Source organism: Mobula hypostoma (genome assembly GCF_963921235.1).
Source record: "Mobula hypostoma chromosome 6 unlocalized genomic scaffold, sMobHyp1.1 SUPER_6_unloc_1, whole genome shotgun sequence".
Classification (NCBI taxonomy): Eukaryota; Metazoa; Chordata; class Chondrichthyes; order Myliobatiformes; family Myliobatidae; genus Mobula; species Mobula hypostoma.
Window position 1 is genome coordinate 280767 of NW_026948118.1, and position 20189 is coordinate 300955.

The window sequence follows — 20189 nt, forward strand, 5'->3', positions numbered from 1 at the left end:
GGTTTTTTTTAAAATTATGCTCAAAGCTAAAATGCAAAAATATGTTGTTTCATAGAAACATGTCTAAATTTGTGTATAAAATTTCCTTTGAAGCCTAATTGCTGAGATTATTATATACAGTTGAAGTCAGAAGTTTACATACATCTTAGCCAAATACATTTAGACTCAATTTTTCACAATTCCTGGCATTTAATCCTAGAAAACATTCCCTGTCTCAGCTCAGTTAGGATCACTACTTTATTTTAAGAATGTGAAATGTCAGAATAATAATAGAGAGAATGATTTATTTCAGCTTTTATTTCTTTCATCACTTTCCCAGTGGGTCAGAAGTTTACATACATTTTGTTAGTATTTGGTAGCATTGCCTTTAAATTGTTTAACTTGGGTCAAACGCTTTGGGATAGCCTTCCACAAGCCTCTCACAGTAAATTGCTGGGATTTTGTTCCATTCCTCCAGACAGAACTGGTGTAACTGAGTCAGGTTACAATTTGTAGGCCTCCTTGCTCACACACACTTTTTCAGTTCTGCCCACAAATTTTTTGTGGTCAGCTAAGAGTCTTTCAATTCTTGTTTGGGGGATTTTCGCCCATTCTTCCTTGCAAAAGGCTTCTAGTTCTGTGAGATTCTTGGGTTGTCTTGTATGCACTGCTCTTTTGATGATATTTCCTTCCTTTCGTACCCTTTTTTCTCCAAACATACCTTTGCCCATTGTGGCCAAAATTCAGTGTCAGAAGTTTACAAAGGAACATCTAAAACAAGCCTAATACATGTTGGAAACAAGTCCTGTGGACTGATGAAGTTAAAATAGAACTTCTTTGCTGCAATGAGCAAAGGTATGTTTGGAGAAAAAAGGGTGCAGAATTTCATGAAAAGAACACTTCTCCAACTGTTAAGCATGGGGTGGATCGATCATGCTTTGGGCTTGAGTTGCAGCCAGTGGCACGGGGAACATTTCACTGGTAGAGGGAAGAATTAATTCAATTAAATACCAGCAAATTCTGGAAACAAACATCACACCGTCTGTAAAAAAGCTGACGATGAAAAGAGGATGGCTTGTGCAACGGGGTAATGAACCTAAACACACCTCACAATCCATAATGGATGACCTCAAGAGGCGCAAGCTGAAGGTTTTGCCATGGACCTCACTGTCCCCCGACCTAAACATCATCAAAAATCTGTGGATAGACCTCAAAAGAGCAGTGCATGCAAAACGGCCCAAGAATCTCACGACCCTAGAAGCCTTTTGCAAGGAAGAATGGGTGAAGATCCCCCAAACAAGAATTGAAAGACTCTTAGCTGGCTACAAAAAGCATTTACAAGCTGTGATACTTGCCAAAGGGGATGTTACTAAGTACTCACCATGCAGGGTACCCAAACTTTTGCTTCGGGCCCTTTTCCCTTTTTGTTATTTTGAAACTGTAAAAGATGGAAATAAAAAAAAGTAATCTGCTTAAAATATTAAAGAAATCTGTCATCTTTAACTTCATGGCTTTTGGAAATCAGGTCATGTTTTACTGGCATAGCTATTCACAGTAACAAATGTTGACCGGGGTGCCCAAACTTTTGCATGCCACTGTATATGAACTAATGACTGTCTAATCCCTTTAAAGACTAATCTTCCTTCAAGAAATGTGAAAAATATGAGATCACCCTAGAACATCCCAGGAAGTTCAGTTGCAAATGCCCAAATGATAATTTAGCCCATTTTCTAAGTGTCCAATAATTCACCAAGTATGTTATTACTATTGGTAAAATGAACAGTTAAATTGAAATATAATCAATGCTTTGTCTATTTTAGATTGGCAAACAAACAAGATTGTGTTGGTGCTTTAGGAGAGGCTGAACTCATAGAGCGCCTTTCATTGGAGAAGTTGGTCAATGAAAATAAAAGCTTCTGCAAAATTGTAAGTACCTGTGCAGTCAATTACTTCAATAAAAATTCTTTCCATTCTTCTTCACTGTTAAAGCCGTTGTGTTATCACAGTGATTTTTTTCTTTCCTCTCTATCATCTTAATGTCTTTCCTGAACGAAGGTAATAAAGTCTAAAGAGAACATATTATTGATTTTTATGGGTTTATATTGTATTTCCCAGCTCACAAATGTAGATCTCATTATTACACTTTGTGATTTGTGTTTCTGAGCTACTAATTGTTACTGCTACCATATTTGCACTCAGTATTTGTTCCCATTCATATTGTTTGAATGGAAACAATACCTCAACACAGTCAACATTGATATTTAATTTGCTTACTTTAATATTTAAATATAACTTAATATCTAATAAGACCAGATTTTGTATTCCCATCAATATTTTGGTACATGAAGCTGCAGAAAGATTTGGCAGTAGTTACTTTCTAAAAATTACATCAACAGCAGCCTTCATTTATGGATTTTTGTTCAATTTCCAGGTTAAGCAGGCATGACGTATATATTCTCTTTTATTAAAATCCTAATGTATTTTTTTAATGCTCAAAGAAAGATTAGGATTTCTTGAATAGTATATCACTAAACATGCAAACGAAAATATATCTTAGATCTGGTCCCATTTAATGAGGCTGTTAACATTAACTACCTCATAGTTCAGGATCCTTTGGAAAGAGTGAACACAGTTTGATTGAATATCCCATTCATTTGGAGGGTACAATAGTTCAAACTGTGGTTGGCATCTGACTTGTCTCGAAGGACAATGGGTGATGATCAAGATCACAAGCCTGGACGGAAGGTATGGAAATCCTGAGATGCCCAGTGTCAAGATCCCTCTCTCTGCTTCACCAGTGTAATCCACCAGCTTGGCTGCAGGAGCTGCCGTAAGGATGTTCAATGGTGTCCAGCTGTCTTAGGCACTCCACTCTGGATTTGCTGTCTGAGTTCACTTCCGTCGTCGTCGCCTCTCCTGAGGCTGCTCACAATGTAGTGGGGCTATTTACCCATAGCTGGGGATCTGGTTCACAGGCACCAGGGCGTGTCTACACACCAGTGCGTCAGCGTGCTGCATGTGCAGGGGCCAGATCTCCTCCCCGTTTTCTGTAGTTCAGCCTTTGTCTGAAAGGAGTCCGTTTCTGTGTGATGCCAGTGACAGGGCAGTACATGATGCTTGCTGTTGGAGAGGCCGTATACTGCAGGGAGAGACTTGCCAAATGGAGAGATGGATGTGCAAGTCTGCTAGCCAGCAGTAGAAGCTAAAGTGAGAGCCACAAGCACTATCCACCATGCTACCACACTAGATACATCACAACAACCATTTTCAATCTAAAACCCATGTATTATGACTAAGTAGTGGGCACGTGGCCAAGTGGTTAAGGCATTCGACTAGCGACCTGAAGGTCGTGAGTTCGATCCCCAGCCGAGGCAGCGTGTTGTGTCCTTGAGCAAGGCACTTAACCACACGGTGCTCTGCGACGACACTAATGCCAAGGTATGTGGGTCCTAATGCCCTTCCCTTGGACAACATCGGTGTCGTGGGGAGGGGAGACTTGCAGCATGGGCAACTGCTGGTCTTCCTTATGACCTTGCCCAGGCCTACGCCCTGGACAGTGAAGACTTTCCAGGTGCAGATCTATGGTCTCGCAGGACTAACGGATGCCTGAGTCAGGGTGGGTTGGTTCGTGTACACATACTATATGTGGGAAATTTGTGGAACAGTGGAAATCAGATTTTTTCACAGTGCTCAAGAAAATTATATTCTAGTTAAAAGCAAGAACAGGAGGACTTCCGGGTCATCAAGGGAATGGCGGCGTAAGGAAAAAGTCTCTCGACAAAAAAGGTAAACTGCCCCAAAATCGAATTTAGACAAATACTTAATATTGCATAACTATATTAATAAAAGGGGCAAGGATGATGTCTAAGAACAAGAATAAAAAGTCCGCTTCGAAGGCTGATAAACATAAAGAGATGCAGCAAGGCGACGGGCCTAGCTCCCCCACGGCAAGCCAGGACGGAGATAATGAGGGGGAATCGGTGACTCTGTCTTTGATTCTCGGAGAGATTCGCGAGTTCCGACAAGATAACAGCAAACAGCTGGAAGATATTAAAGGAGAAAACTAACTCGCGGATAGATGAAGCCGAAGCGAGGATTGTTGGAATTGAAGAGAAGCTACAGAACGCCGAGGAAGTGATAGCAGAAATGCTGAAGCTACAAGACCAGCTCCAGTGGAAGCTGGTGGATCGGGAAGGCCGCTCGAGAAGGGAAAATGTGAGGATCTACGGAGTTCCCGAAGGAACCGAAGGTAAACCCGGATTGATGATTCCCTTCGTGGAGAGGCTGCTTAGAGAGAACCTTGATATACCGGCCGCAAAAGACCTACAGATAGAAAGGGCTCACCGCGCGTTGGCACCACAGCCTCCGGCAGGCACCCAGGCCAGATCGATTCTGATCAGATTTCTCAGTTACAGAACGAAGGAAGAGGTGCTTAAAAGAGCATGGCAAAAGAAAGGTTTCATGTGGAACAACTGCAAAATCAGTTTAGACCACGACTACGCACCGGGGATTCTTGCCAGACGGAAGGAATATACGGAAACACGGAGTGTCCTGAAGGAAAACAACATCAGATTCCAGACCCTGTATCCAGCTCGGCTGAGAGTCTTTTACGACGAAGGAACAAAAACTTACGCTACGGTGGAGGAGGCAACGTTGGACCTGGTGGACCGGGGACTACCTATTAAAGTTATCATCCAACCGGAGTCGCTACTGGAGAGGATTCGGCAGAAGTGGTGGCAGTTAGTGGGGCGAGGACGCTCCACTCGAACCAGAGTGTCAATCTACAAGGAAAAGCTGCAAATATTCAGACGCGAATGTACAGAGAATACAGATTAATTAAGAGAAATGACTGAAAAGAGTAAATCGGACTTAAAAGTAAAATGAAAACTGGTAACTGAAAATAAACTAGGCGGAATAACTTGAATGATAGCAATATGGTCGAGACATAAATAGGAGAAAATTCTCTATGATTATTCAAACTGCTGAGGGCCCTCTAACACAGGGTGAAGATAGAGGTTATCCCTCTGAACTGAGGCGGGTCGGTGCTCAGGCCTCACTGTGGGAAGTCGGGAAAAATTTTCAAATATTATACGTTCAGAAATGTCTAGGGTGTGGTTATATGTCTTGGTTTACTGTTGAGAAGGGATTGCTTACTGTTTGGTTAGAAAAGGAGAGTGCTTTTTTTCTACTAGAGAAAAATGCAAACTGAATTGGTAAAAATAATTTCCTATAATGTTAATGGGGTTTTGAATCCAATTAAAAGAAATAAGATTATGTCTAAATTGAAAAAAGAGAGGGCACAAATAGCTTTCCTCCAGGAAACACATATGAGCCAATCTGAACATGGAAAATTAAAAAGAATGGGCTTTAAGCATGTATTTTATTCATCATATAAATTGAGTCACAAAAGAGGGGTAGCTACTTTAATATCAAGTACTCTTAATTATGAACATATTTCAGAGACTAGAGACAAAGAAGGACGGTTTGTAAAAATCACAGGAAGAATAGAAGGTACAGAAATAACATTGCTGAATGTTTATGCTCCTCCAGGTAGTGAATGGTCATTTTATAGACACATTTTTGACCTAATGGTCAGTTCTCGAGGGGTAGTAATTTGTGGAGGGGATTTTAATATTAGATTAAATCCTATATTAGATTCTTCAAGAATAGTTACTCAGAATAAACCTCTGACTCGGAAAGTGAATTCATTGATGGAGGAGTTGGGAATTATAGATGTCTGGAGGGAATTACACCCTACTAGTAAAGATTATACACATTACTCTTTCCCTCATTCAGCCTATTCAAGGATAGACTATTTCTTTATCTTTAATACAGATAGACTCAGGATAAAAAACTGTAATATTGCAACAATTGATCTGTCGGATCATAGCCCAGTCTCTATGTCTCTAATCCTGGAAAGGAAAATGAGGAAAACACTATGGAGGCTAAACTCACATATACTCAATAACCCGAAAGTAATGGAGAGATTAAGGGGAGAAATCGAAGAATATCTAGACCTTAATGACACGGGAGAAACATCACCAGTGATTTTATGGGATACATTGAAAGCTGTACTGAGAGGGAAAATTATTTCCATTACTACTCACATGAAAAAAATCAATGCACAAAAATTAGCAGACCTTCAAGGAAAATTAAAACAACTTCAAGTTGTAGATAGCAACAAAAGTAATTCAAATCGAAAACAGGAAATTAGGACATTGCAAAGTGAAATTGATGATATTTATACGTTGGAAACGCAAAGAAATTTTCTTTACCTGAGACAAAAGAATTATGAAGTAGGAGGTAAATCAGCTAGATTATTAGCATATAAATTACGAAAACAACAAGCAGACAATACAATTCATAAAATAAAGAATCCAAAGACAAAGCTTGTGGAGAGTACAATAGGGAAAATTCAAGAGAGTTTTGAAACATATTATCGAGAGCTGTACTCCCAACCCCGGGCCCCCAATGAGCCCTATATAGACAGTGTATTGAATTTTTTAGATCTACCTAAACTTACAGATTTACAAAATGAAAGTTTATTAGAACCAGTAACTGTCAAAGAACTGAACATGGCCATCTCTAGGTTAAAGGCTGGAAAGTCCCCGGGTTCTGATGGGTTTACCTCAGAGTGGTACAAGTCCCTGAAGACACAGTTAGCCCCATTACTACTTAACACCTTTAATTGGATCTTGCAGAGAGGAGAAACTCCACCTTCCTGGAGAGAAGCGATTATTTCAGTTATTCCTAAAGAGGGTAAAGATAAACTAGAATGTGGCAATTATCGGCCAATTAGTGTTCTTAATTTAGATTACAAACTATTTACATCTATATTAGCGCGCAGATTGGAAAAGCTTTTACCTGGCCTAATCCATTTAGACCAGACTGGATTTATTCAACAAAGACAAACACAGGACAACATAAGGAGAACTCTGCACATATTAGAACAGGTTAATAAGAACGAGACAGAGACAATGGTAGTAGGATTGGACGCTGAGAAAGCTTTTGATTCGGTTAGTTGGGCATTCCTATACAGAGTGTTAGGAAGATTCGGCTTTCAAGAAAGGTTTATTAAAGTAATTCAGACTCTATATGACAGCCCTACAGCCGGAATTAAGATAAATGGGGACCTCTCTGACTCCTTCATTTTAGAGAGAGGCACTAGACAGGGATGCCCAATTTCTCCTCTCCTTTTTGCGCTATATATTGAACCACTTGCCCAACTAATAAGACAGAGCGAAATGGTAAAAGGTATCAAGGTGGCAGGGATTGAACAGAAAGTGGCGTTATTCACAGATGATGTTTTGGTCTATCTGAGTGAACCAGAAAAATCATTTATAGGATTGTTTACACTGTTGGATGACTTTGGGAAAATATCAGGTTATAAAATAAATGTAAAGAAAACGCAGGTTATGTCCCTAAATTATACACCATCCAAAAAATTGCAGGATACATACGATCTTAAGTGGGAAGCTAAATCATTAAAATATTTAGGAATAACCCTGCCGAAGGATCTTTCAACACTGTCACAGGTAAATTATGGGCCATTAATCTCAGAGATAAAAGCAGATATGCATAGATGGAATCTTATCCCCTTTTTAAGTTTAAATTCAAGGATAAATACTATAAAAATGAATATTCTTCCTCGGTTATTATACCTTTTCCGTACTTTACCAGTGGAGGTGGATGATAATCAATTCAGGGAATGGGACAAATGGATTTCCCGCTTCATTTGGCAAGGAAGGAAACCTAGAATTCGATATAACACCTTACAGTTAGGGAAGGAAGGAGGAGGTATGGTTCTTCCTTGCCTGAGAAATTACTTTTATGCCTCACAGATAACCCCTCTGTTATATTGGTGTAATAGGGAATATAAGGCTAGATGGAAGGAAATAGAATTTGGATTAGTTGACAGTTTTCCTCTTCAGGCCTCAATAGCTGACAAAGGATTGATGGCCCAGTTGGAAAAATTTAATAATGCTTGGATAAATCTTACATTAAAAGTATGGCAGAAGGTGGTTAATTCATGTGGAATTAATAACATGTTAAAACTCTTTAGATGGTGTGCATATGATACCGAATTCCTTCCCAACAGAGGAGATAAAAGATTTGAGCTATGGATAAAGAAAGGTCTTACAACCTACCTCTCATTTATAGATAAAAGAGTATTACAAAGTTTCCAAATCCTGCAGGACAAGCATGGCCTAGAACATAATGACTTTTTTAGGTACCTTCAAATACGAAACTATGTTAACCAGAGTTGTAGATATACAGACCTATCAACAGTAGAATTAAAATTTTTCAAGATTCTGAATTCGGCTTGCAGTTCAATACCTAGTAAATCAGTTTCTCGCCTATATAATGCACTCTCCCATGCTAAAAATGTAAATACACCGTATATTAAAGAGAAGTGGGAGAAAGAAGCGGGGTTGGTACTTTCAGAGGAGGCTTGGGGGAAAATCTGCAGCTTTCAATGGTCCCTCGACTAATTCTTTGACTTGGAGAGAACATTGTTGGAAAAACATTATAAGACCCCATATCAGGTAAAATATAAAGATACAAATGTGATGTGTTGGAGAAGGTGCGGCTCTAAGGAGGCAAATCATTTTCATATTTTCTGGGATTGCCCTAAATTAAGTCTATTTTGGGAAGGTATTCATAGAACATTAGTTAAGGTACTTAGGTCCCAGATACCTCTGAACTTTGAGACGCTCTATTTGGGGCATGTATTGTTCCTTGAACAGAAGGAAGATATAAAGTTGCTGCAGGCCCTCTTAGCGGCAAGTAAGAAATCAATCACTAGAAAATGGCTAAATCCAATACCACCTACATTAGAAGATTGGTACGAAATTATCTTGGAAATATTTAAAATGGAAAAGTTGACTTACTCCCTAAGAACTCAAAAAGAAACATTTTATCAAATCTGGAATAAATGGATTGAATATATAACCCCAATGCGAGCAGACTTTAGATGACTCTCCTAATGATTTATATTGCTCTTCTCATCAACACAGTAATATTGCTAACGTAAGCACCCCTAGTCTAAATGTTTTTTTTTTGGAAAATAGAGAATTAACACAATTAAAGGGAAAGATTTGGGAAAGGGATAAAAAAAAAGAAAAAATTAAGTAAATAAGTACATAGGGATTGGATAATTATGTCTGTGGGCAGGAACAAGCACGAACAAATTGGGATATAAACACCTACAATGGTTGGTATATAGGCTTGTATGCAACATTTTGGACCAGTGGAAATGGTCCAGAAGGGTTGTATGGAAACTATTATTACCATTTTTCTTAACAACTAATTTCATTACTTAGCCTAATAGGTTAGATTTACCACAGTACATAATTATCTATTTAAATGTTTACTTTCCTTTTATATCATCTCAATGTGTACTTAAGAATGTATAAATAATTGTAGTTTTATACATATAAAAAAATGGAAAAGGTAAAAGAAAAAGCAAGAAAAGTTAGCGTGGGTTGAGCCAAATGGTAGGTAGTGTAGCAGTTAGCGTAATGCTATGACAGAGCCAGCGATCTGGTGTCAATTCCGCCGACGTCTGAAGGAGTTTGTGTGTCTTCCTCATGACCTCGTGGGTTTCCTCCCATATTCCAAAGACATACTGGTTAATAGATTAATTGGTCACACATGTCTAATTGGACATTGTGGGCTCTTTGGGCTGGAAGGACCTGTTACCAGGCTGTATCTCAAAAAAAAGAATCCGCTAAGCAAGCAGTAAGACAATATAGATTATGAGAGTAAAGTAAAATTTAAAACAGTATTTTTTTTTGGAATTATGTAAAGTGAATGTAGGCTCCTTGGAAGATGAGAAGGCAAATTAATAGTGGGTAATGTGGAGATGGCTGAGGCTTTGAATGACTATATTGTGTCACTTTTCACAATGGAGGACATCTCAAATATGGCAAAGAGAGATATAGTGCTCATCATCCCTCTGCAATTGAACCTTGGACTTTCTGACTAACTGACCCCAATCAGTTAAGTTAGACAACCTCTCCTCCTCCACTCTCACCATGAACACCGGCATGCCTCAAGGCTGTGTGCTGAGCTCTCTTCTGTACTCCCTTTTCACCTATGACTGCGTTCCTGTACATGGTTCTAACTCCATCATCAAGTTTGCAGACAACACCACGGTGGTTGGCCTGATCAGAAGGGATGACGAGAGGGCCTACAGGGATGAGGTCCAGCACCTGGCCGCACGGTGTGCCAACAACAACCTGGCCCTTAACATCCAGAAGAGCAAGGAAATCATTGTGGACTTCAGGCATGCTAGGAGCCACACTCACATCACATCCACATCTACATCAACGGAGCTGTAGTGGAGCGTATATCAAGCTTCAAATTCCTTGGTGTCCACATTTCCGAGGATCTCACCTGGTCCCTGAACTCCTCCATCCTGATCAAAAAGGCGCAATAGCGCCTTTACTTCCTGCGGAGCATCAAGAAAGCTCACCTCTGTCCCAGGAGACTGACGGACTTTTACCACTGTACCATTGAGAGCATACTCACCAACTGTATCTCAGTGTGGTGTGGCAATTGTCCCATATCAGACCGCAAAGCACTCCAGCGTGTGGTGAAAACTGCCCAGCGGATTATCGGCACCCGATTCCCCACCATTGAGAACATCTACCATAAGTGCCGCCTGGGCAGGGCAAAAAGCATTATCAAGGATGCATCTCACCCTAACCATGGACTTTTTACTCTCATCCCATCTGGTAGGCGCTACAGGAGCCTCCGCTCCCGCACCAGCAGGCTGAGGAAGAGCTTCTTCCCTGAGGCTGTGACCCCTGCTGAACCTCTCATCACAGCGCTCAGCAGTATTGCACCCATATTGTACTGTCTCAGTACTTTTATATTTGTGTGCTGCAGCAGTTACTTTTTATTCGCAGTTATTTTGTATATAACACTGTTCTTTGCATTTCTGGTTAGATGCTAACTGCATTTCATTGGCTTTGTATCTGTACTCGGAACAATGACAATAAAGTTGAATCTAATCTAATGGATGCAATGGCAGGTGAAGACCTTGATACAGTCGTTAATACTAAAGAAGTAGTGCTGCACAAACTAATGGCCTTAGAAGTAGGTCAGGCCCCTGGTCCTGATGGAATGCATACCAGGGTACTGAAAGAAATGGCATAAATTATAGTAGAAGTGTTTCTGATAATCTACTAAAATTATCTGGACTCTGGGCAGGTCCTGGCAGATCGGAAGACACTGAATGTCAACTACTGTTTTTTTAAAAAAAAGGATATAGGCAAAAGGCAGTTAACAAAAGGCCAGTTAGCTTAACATCTGTAGTCAGCAAAATGCTTTAAGCTATCACTAAGGAAGAAATGGTGAGATGACTGGATAGTGGCGGTTTCCTCAGGAAGCGCAAGTCCTGTTTGCCAGACTTACTGGAGTTCTTTGAGGATATAATAAGTGCAGTGGATGGATGTTCTATACTTGGATTTTCAGACGCGTTTGATATGATGTGGTAGAAAAGACTTAGGAAGTTGAGGTAAGCCATAAGAAGAGTATTGGTTAACTAATAAGAGACATACAGTTGGGATAAATAGGTTTCTCTGGTGAACAGTGTGCTGCAGGGATTGGTGCTGGGCCCGCAGCTGTTCACAATATACAAAGTGTTTGTACATTAACCATTTGGAAGAGGGGACCAAATGCAGTGTTTGCCGATGAACTATATAGAGTGGGAAAACTAAATTGTGCAGAGGATATGAAGAGTCTGCAGAGGTATATAAGTGAATGGAGCAGAGTTGATCAGATGGAGTACAATGCTGGGAAATGCAAAGTCACCCACTTTAGAAGGAAAAATTGGAAGATGGGATTTTTTTAATGGTGAAAGATTGCAGCATGCTGATGTGCAGAGGTTCTAGGGAGTGCTTGTGTATGAATCACAAAAGATTGGTTTGCAGATACAACAGGTTAACAGGAAGGCAATGTTGTCCTTTATTGCAAGAGGAATTGAATTTAAGAGCGGAGAGATCATGCTGCAACTATACAGGGGTACTACGGAGGTCACAGCTGAAGTACTGCATGTGGCTCTGGTCTCCTGACTTGAGAAAGTATATACCAGCTTTGAAGGTGATGTGGAGGAGATTCACCAGGTTAATGCCAGAGATGATGGGGTTAGCCTACAAGAAAAGGTGCAGTTGCCTGGGACTATATTCACTGGAATTCAGAACAATGAGTAGAGGGAATCTTTTAAGCACATATAAAATTGTGAAAGGGATGGAAGCAGAAAAGTTGCTTCCATTGGTAGGTAGAACTAGAACTGGGGGACTGTAGCCTCAATATTTTGGGGATTAGATATAGGACTGAGATGAGGAGGAATTGCGTTTTCCACAGAGGATTGAATCTATGGAAATCTCTGCCCAGGGAAGCAGTTGAGGCTTAAAATTATTTAATTGGCTTATTAAAGTTCTTTCTATGATGTGTATTAATTACTATCACAGAACTTCTTCTCAAAGCTAAAGGTTTTGTCTCCCTTAGTCACCTAATACACTCAGCTGTATTATTGACATACATTCAGCGGCCACCTTATTGGGTACCTCTTGTATCTCATAAAGTGGCCGCTGAATGTATGTCCATCGTCTTCTGCTGTTGTAGCCGATCCACTTTGAGGTTCGATGTGCTGTGTGCTCAGAGATGCTCTTCTTCTCACCCCTATTGTAATGCGATGTTATCTGAATTACTGTTGCCTTCCTGTCAGCTTGAACCAGTCTGGCTATTCTCCTCTGACTTCTCTCATTAATAAGGCAGTTTTGCCCACAGAACTGCTGCTCGCTAGTTTTTTGTTTTTGTTTTTTGCATCATTCTCTGTAAACTCTAGGGCAGGGGTCCCCAACCTTTTTCGTACTGCGGACCGGCCGAGCGGGGGGAGGGGGTAGGGTTGCCAACGTACAAGAGTAGCAGTCAAATATGTCGGGTTACCCCGAGAAAGACTACAATGACCATGAAGCCTTGCGCGGGCACCAGTGCGCATGCATTTACGTGCCGATTTCTTAAAAATTGTTTTTGCCGATTCTGTTGGTGGTGGCGGCGTATTAATCACGACCGGAATATAGGTGATAAGTGGCTAATACACTCAATTTCATTTCTAAAAGGGTTTATCTAATGAATTTAATATTAAACGCACAGCGCATATTTTCCTCGCATGAATATAGCGATAAGACAAATATCAGGGGAGGACAGGGGAGCTGGAAGTGTTGAACGAACTTCCAGTAGAAGTGGTAGAGGCAGGTTCGATATTATCATTTAAAGAAGAATTGGATGGGTATATGGACAGGAAAGGAATGGAGGGTTATGGGCTGAGTGCAGGTTGATGGGACTAGGTGAGAGTAGCGTTCGGCACGGACTAGAAGGAGCGAGATCGCCTGTTTCCATGCCGTAATTGTTCCATGGTTATATAAGTCACTTATAATAGCATCATAACATTTTAAGTAACGTTTGGATATCAAACACACAGCGCATATTTTCCCTGTATGAACATATAAAATCATTTCAACACACCAATATCGCTGAATCAGTGGGAGCCCTGGGCTTGTTTCCCTGCAACAAGACGGTCCTATCGAGGGGTGATGGGAAGACAGTGATACTCGAAGGGGGTTCCTTATGTCCAGTCTATTCCGCAATTTAGTTTTCGTTGCATTCATTGCAGAGATATGTTGGAAATGGAAGCAACGTTTTCAGTGCTTTCCTGACTATCTCAGGATATTTAGCCTTGACTTTGATCCGGAATGTCGGCAGCGATGTTATGTCAAACATACTTTTCAGCCCGCCGTCATTTGCAAGCTCATGGAGTTGATCTCCTTCCCGCGCTGACATGGATGACGCGCGGGTAATGATCTCGCGTGCATTCAAGCTCAACAGTGGGCGTGACAGGGAATGAGGAAAGGTGCCGCTGACTCATATCGCCAAATCATATAGTTTCCTCGCGGCCCGGTGGTTGGGGACCGCTGCTCTAGGGAATGCTGTGTGTTTAAGAATCCAGATCAGCAGTTTCTGAGATACTCAAAACACTCCATCTGGCACCAACAATCATTCCACAGTCAGTCATTTCAATCACATTTCTTCCCCATTCTGATAATTTTTTTCTGAACAACTGAACCTCTTGACAATGTCTATGGTTTTGTGCATTTGTTGACATATGATTGCCTGATTCGATATTTGCATTAACAAGCAGGGGTACCAAATAAAGTGGCCACTGAGTATATAATTCAAAAACATGAGATAACTCAATATAAAAAAGAAATGGGAATAGGCTATGTGGTCCCTCAAGAATATTGATCTTCTATCACAAGCAGAAATCTAAATATCTGTGTTATTCTTATTTTTGAATACAGTGAGCCTCTACAGCCCTCTGTGTTAGAGACTTGCAAAGCATCCTCTGACTGAAGAAATTTCTCCTCATTCCAATCCTATGTTTGAAATTTTGACACTTAGTTCCAGACTCAAGCTATTGGGAAATGTCTTCCATAATCAAGCACTTTAGAGCACTCAGACAGTTCAGTACTTTGCAATAAGGTCAAACTGCAGATGACAGAGGCCTTGCTTACTTGATCTCTCAGCATACAGCAATGAATCTTCACTGCATACATCCTAAGTACTTCCATGTTTTTAAGGAGTCATAGAGCAATACAGCACAGAAACTGGCCCTTCAGCCCAATAAGTCTATGTCAACTACAGTACCACCTAGTCCCAATTTCCTGCATTCCCCTCAAAACCTTGTCCTATGGTACCCATCTCCTTCTGATAAAAACATTTTTCTTTCCCCCTTCCCTCTTCTATTTCCCTACCTCTTATCACCTGCCTAGCCCCCCCGCCCCCCCCAGTACCTTCCTCCATCCCTTTCTCCTATGGTCTATTCTCCTCTCCTTATCAGATTCCTTCTTCTCCAGCCCTTTACCTTTCCTACCCATGTGGCTTCACCTATCAGATCCCAGCTATCTTCCTTCCCCTCCCCACCTTTTTATTCTGTTGTCTTCCCCCTTCCTTTACAGTCCTGAAGAAGGATTTTGCCTGTTATGTTGACTGTTTATTCATTTCCATAGGTGCTACCTGACATGCTGAGTTCCTCTAGCATTTTATGGGTGATGATTAATATACCTAAATATATCAAGCATACTTTCTTCAGCCAGTGATTGGAGTGTCAAGGCTGACCTGGATGGGAAAAGCAGTTTCCCGGTGCAAATAGCTTTCACCACATTGTGTCCAGATATAATCGTTTGGTCTGACACCAGTTATTGGTTAATTCACAGTCCCCTGGGAAGACAACATTGATGAAGCCCATGAGCGCAAGTTAACCAAGTATGCAGAATTAAGATCAGAGTGCAGAGACAGAGGGCGGAAGGTCTCATGCTATCCATTCAAAGTAGGGTGCCGGATGTGGGAGGCCCTGGAGTCTCCAAGCCTCCCAGACGTCTACATCTGCGCCAAGTGCATCAAGATGCAGCTCCTAAGGGACCGCGTTACGGAACTGGAGCTGCAGCTGGATGACCTTCGTCTGGTCAGGGAGAGTGAGGAGGTGATAGAGAGGAGTTGCAGGCAGGTGGTCACGCCGGGGCCACGGGAGGCAGACAAGTGGGTCACGGTTAGGAGGGGGAAGGGGAAAAGTCAGGTAATAGAGAGTACCCCGGTGGCTGTGCCCCTTAACAACAGGTACTCCTGTTTGAGTACTGTTGGGGGGGACAGCTTACCCGGGGGAAGCGACAGTGGCCGTGCCTCCGGCACAGAATCTGGCCCTGTAGCTCAGAAGGGTAGGGCAAGGAAGAGGAGGGCAGTTGTGATAGGGGACTCAATACTAAGGGGGTCAGATAGGCGATTCTGTGGACGCAGTCCAGAGACCCGGATGGTAGTTTGCCTCCCGGGTGCCAGGGTCCGGGATATTTCTGATCATGTCCAAGATATCCTGAAGTGGGAGGGTGAGGAGCCAGAGGTCGTGGTACATATAGGTACCAATGACATAGGTAGGAAAAGGGATGAGGTCCTGAAAGGAGAATATAGGGAGCTAGGAAGGGAATTGAGAAAAAGGACCGCAAAGGTAGTAATCTCGGGATTACTGCTTGTGCCACGCGACAGTGAGAGTAGGAATGCGATGAGGTGGAGGATAAATGCGTGGCTGAGGGATTGGAGCAGGGGGCAGGGATTCAAGTTTTTGGATCATTGGGACCTCTTTTGGCGCAGGCATAACCTGTACAAAAAGGACGGGTTACACTTGAAACCTAGGGGGACCAATATCCTGGCAGGGAGATTAGCGGGGGCTACTGAGGTGACTTTAAACTAGAATGGTTGGGGGGTGGGAATCAAATTAAAGAGGCTACGTGTGAGGAGGTTAGTTCACAACAGGGGGATGGGAACCAGTGCAGAGAGACAGAGGGGTGTAAAGTGAGGGTAGAAGCAAAAAGTACTAAGGAGAAAAGTAAAAGTGGCAGGCCGACAAATCCAGGGCAAGCATTAAAAAGGGCCACTTTTCAACATAATTGTATAAGGGCTAAGAGAGTTGTAAAAGAGCGCCTGAAGGCTTTGTGTGTCAATGCAAGGAGCATTCGTAATAAGGTGGATGAATTGAAAGTACAGATTGTTATTAATGATTATGATATAGTTGGGATCACAGAGACATGGCTCCAGGGTGACCGGGGATGGGAGCTCAACGTTCAGGGATATTCAATATTCAGGAGGGATAGACATGAAGGAAGGGGAGGTGAGGTGGCGTTGCTGGTTAAAGAAGAGATTAACGCAATAGAAAGGAAGGACATAAGCTGGGAAGCTGTGGAATCGATATGGGTAGAGCTGCGTAACACTAAGGGGCAGAAGACGCTGGTGGGAGTTGTGTACAGGCCACCTAACAGTAGTAGTGAGGTCGGAGATGGTATTAAACAGGAAATTAGAAATGTGTGCAATAAAGGAACAGCAGTTATAATGAGTGACTTCAATCTACATGTAGATTGGGTGAACCAAATTGGTAAAGGTGCTGAGGAAGAGGATTTCTTGGAATGTGTGCGGGATGGTTTTTTGAACCAACATGTCAAGGAACCAACTAGAGAGCAGGCTATTCTGGACTGGGTTTTGAGCAATGAGGAAGGGTTAATTAGCGATCTTGTCGTGAGAGGCCCCTTGGGTAAGAGTGACCATAATATGGTGGAATTCTTCATTAAGATGGAGAGTGACATAGTTAATTCAGAAACAAAGGTTCTGAACTTAAAGAGGGGTAACTTTGAAGGTATGAGACGTGAATTAGCTACGATAGACTGGCAAAGACACTTAAAGGATTGACGGTGGATATGCAATGGCAAGCATTTAAAGGTTGCATGGATGAACTACAACAATTGTTCATCCCAGTTTGGCAAAAGAATAAATCAAGGAAGGTAGTGCACCCGTGGCTGACAAGAGAAATTAGGGATAGTATCAATTCCAAAGAAGAAGCATACAAATTAGCCAGAGAAAGTGGCTCACCTGAGGACTGGGAGAAATTCAGAGATCAGCAGAGGAGGACAAAGGGCTTAATTAGGAAGGGGAAAAAAGATTATGAGAGAAAACTGGCAGGGAACATAAAAACGGACTGTAAAAGCTTTTATAGATATGTAAAAAGGAAAAGACTGGTAAAGACAAATGTAGGTCCCCTGCAGACAGAAACAGGTGAATTGATTATGGGGAGCAAGGACATGGCAGACCAATTGAATAATTACTTTGGTTCTGTCTTCACTAAGAAGGACATAAATAATCTTCCAGAAATAGTAGGGGACAGAGGGTCCAGTGAGATGGAGGAACTGAGCGAAATACATGTTAGTAGGGAAGTGGTGTTAGGTAAATTGAAGGGATTGAAGGCAGATAAATCACCAGGGCCAGATGGTCTGCATCCTAGAGTGTTTAAGGAAGTAGCCCAAGAAATAGTGGATGCATTAGTGATAATTTTTCAAAACTCGTTAGATTCTGGACTAGTTCCTGAGGATTGGAAGGTGGCTAATGTAACTCCACTTTTTAAAAAAGGAGGGAGAGAGAAACCGGGGAATTATAGACCGGTTAGCCTAACGTCGGTGGTGGGGAAACTGCTGGAGTCGTATCAAGGATGTGATAACAGCACATTTGGAAAGCGGTGAAATGATTGGACAAAGTCAGCATGGATTTGTGAAAGGAAAATCATGTCTGACGAATCTCATAGAATTTTTTGAGGATGTAACTAGTAGAGTGGATAGGGGAGAACCAGTGGATGTGGTATATTTGGATTTTCAAAAGGCTTTTGACAAGGTCCCACACAGGAGATTAGTGTGCAAACTTAAAGCACACGGTATTGGGGGTAAGGTATTGGTGTGGGTGGAGAATTGGTTAGCAGACAGGAAGCAAAGAGTGGAAATAAACGGGACCTTTTCAGAATGGCAGGCGGTGACTCGTGGGGTACCGCAAGGCTCAGTGCTGGGACCCCAGTTGTTTACAATATATATTAATGACTTGGATGAGGGAATTAAATGCAGCATCTCCAAGTTTGCAGATGACACGAAGCTGGGTGGCAGTGTTAGCTGTGAGGAGGATGCTAAGAGGATGCAGGGTGACTTGGATAGGTTGGGTGAGTGGGCAAATTCATGGCAGATGCAATTTAATGTGGATAAATGTGAAGTTATCCACTTTGGTGGCAAAAATGGGAAAACAGATTATTATCTGAATGGTGGCCGATTAGGAAAAGGGGAGGTGCAACGAGACCTGGGAGTCATTGAAAGTGGGCATGCAGGTACAGCAGGCGGTGAAAAAGGCGAATGGTATGCTGGCATTTATAGCGAGAGGATTCGAGTACAGGAGCAGGGAGGTACTACTGCAGTTGTACAAGGCCTTGGTGAGACCACACCTGGAGTATTGTGTGCAGTTTTGGTCCCCTAATCTGAGGAAAGACATCCTTGCCTTAGAGGGAGTACAAAGAAGGTTCACCAGATTGATTCCTGGGATGGCAGGACTTTCATATGAAGAAAGACTGGATGAACTGGGCTTGTACTCGTTGGAATTTAGAAGATTGAGGGGGGATCTGATTGAAATGTATAAGATCCTAAAGGGATTGGACAGGCTAGATGCAGGAAGATTGTTCCCGACGTTGGGGAAGTCCAGAACGAGGGGCCACAGTTTGAGGATAGAGGGGAAGCCTTTTAGGACCGAGATTAGGAAAAACTTCTTCACACAGAGAGTGGTGAATCTGTGGAATTCTCTGCCACAGGAAACAGTTGAGGCCAGTTCATTGGCTATATTGAAGAGGGAGTTAGATATGGCCCTTGTGGCTACGGGGGGTCAGGGGGTATGGAGGGAAGGCTGGGGCGGGGTTCTGAGTTGGATGATCAGCCATGATCATAATAAATGGCGGTGCAGGCTCGAAGGGCCGAATGGCCTACTCCTGCACCTATTTTCTATGTTTCTATGTTTATGGTGTTCACTTTCCAGAAGTGGCTGTGTGACCTTGACTTCACTAGAAGAAAGATCAAGTCAACCAGCAGGGGTGTAGCTGAGGCAGCAGAGACAGGATCATCATGGGTGTGGCCCAAGTATGTCCAGAGGGGCAGATAGTCAGACAGTGTATACATCTTTTGCAAACCCTTCAGTAGTTGCATGGACACCTGAAGAGCAGATTATCTGTTGGATGGAAGCGACCAACAACTCTGATAGAGGCAGATGCCAAGTTTTTCAGCTCACCAGTGGGAGGTGGTGCTTTAGCATTGCTGGCCCACCACCTTGAGGGAGTCTTGACCATAAGCGGGCCGAAACTCCTGAAGACAGGTGGCAAGTCAACTGATGATCCCACTAGTGATAGCACAGGACAGTTAACATCTTAGTCCAAGTGTATTTTCAATTCAATACCTGCTGCTATTCTTGTTGTCAGTTTGCAGAATGCCTGTTGTGTCATAGTTAACCTTTGCAGCCCTTGCACCCACGCAGTACTGCTACTTCCAACCTTGCAGCGGCAAAGACATTGTTAGACATCCACCGTTCCAGTTGCATATTTAAATAAACTTTTCCAGACCCCAAATTCTATTGAAACCAAACCTCAGAATCACACAATTCAAGATGATCGCTGAAGCGATGTGTAACTGTCTCAGAGACGTGTTTCATTGAGATGTTTATTTTATATGTTTCTGCCATAAATTCATAAGTATTTGAGTTCATAGCTGTAAAAAAGATTAAAAATGTAATAAATAAGATGTTAAAAGGGT

The 20189-nt window shown here is 42.1% G+C and overlaps 1 protein-coding gene across 2 annotated transcripts in view; it reads left to right on the forward strand.

Moving 5' to 3' along the window:
- The window catches only part of LOC134341134 (ADP-ribosylation factor-like protein 13B), a 67214-nt gene that overhangs the window by 36513 nt on the left and 10512 nt on the right, over positions 1-20189 (forward strand). For both annotated transcript variants that reach the window (XM_063038906.1, XM_063038907.1), the window contains one exon: positions 1800-1905. In XM_063038906.1, coding sequence (XP_062894976.1) covers positions 1800-1905 — 106 coding nt within the window. The remainder of the gene's footprint in view (positions 1-1799; positions 1906-20189) is intronic.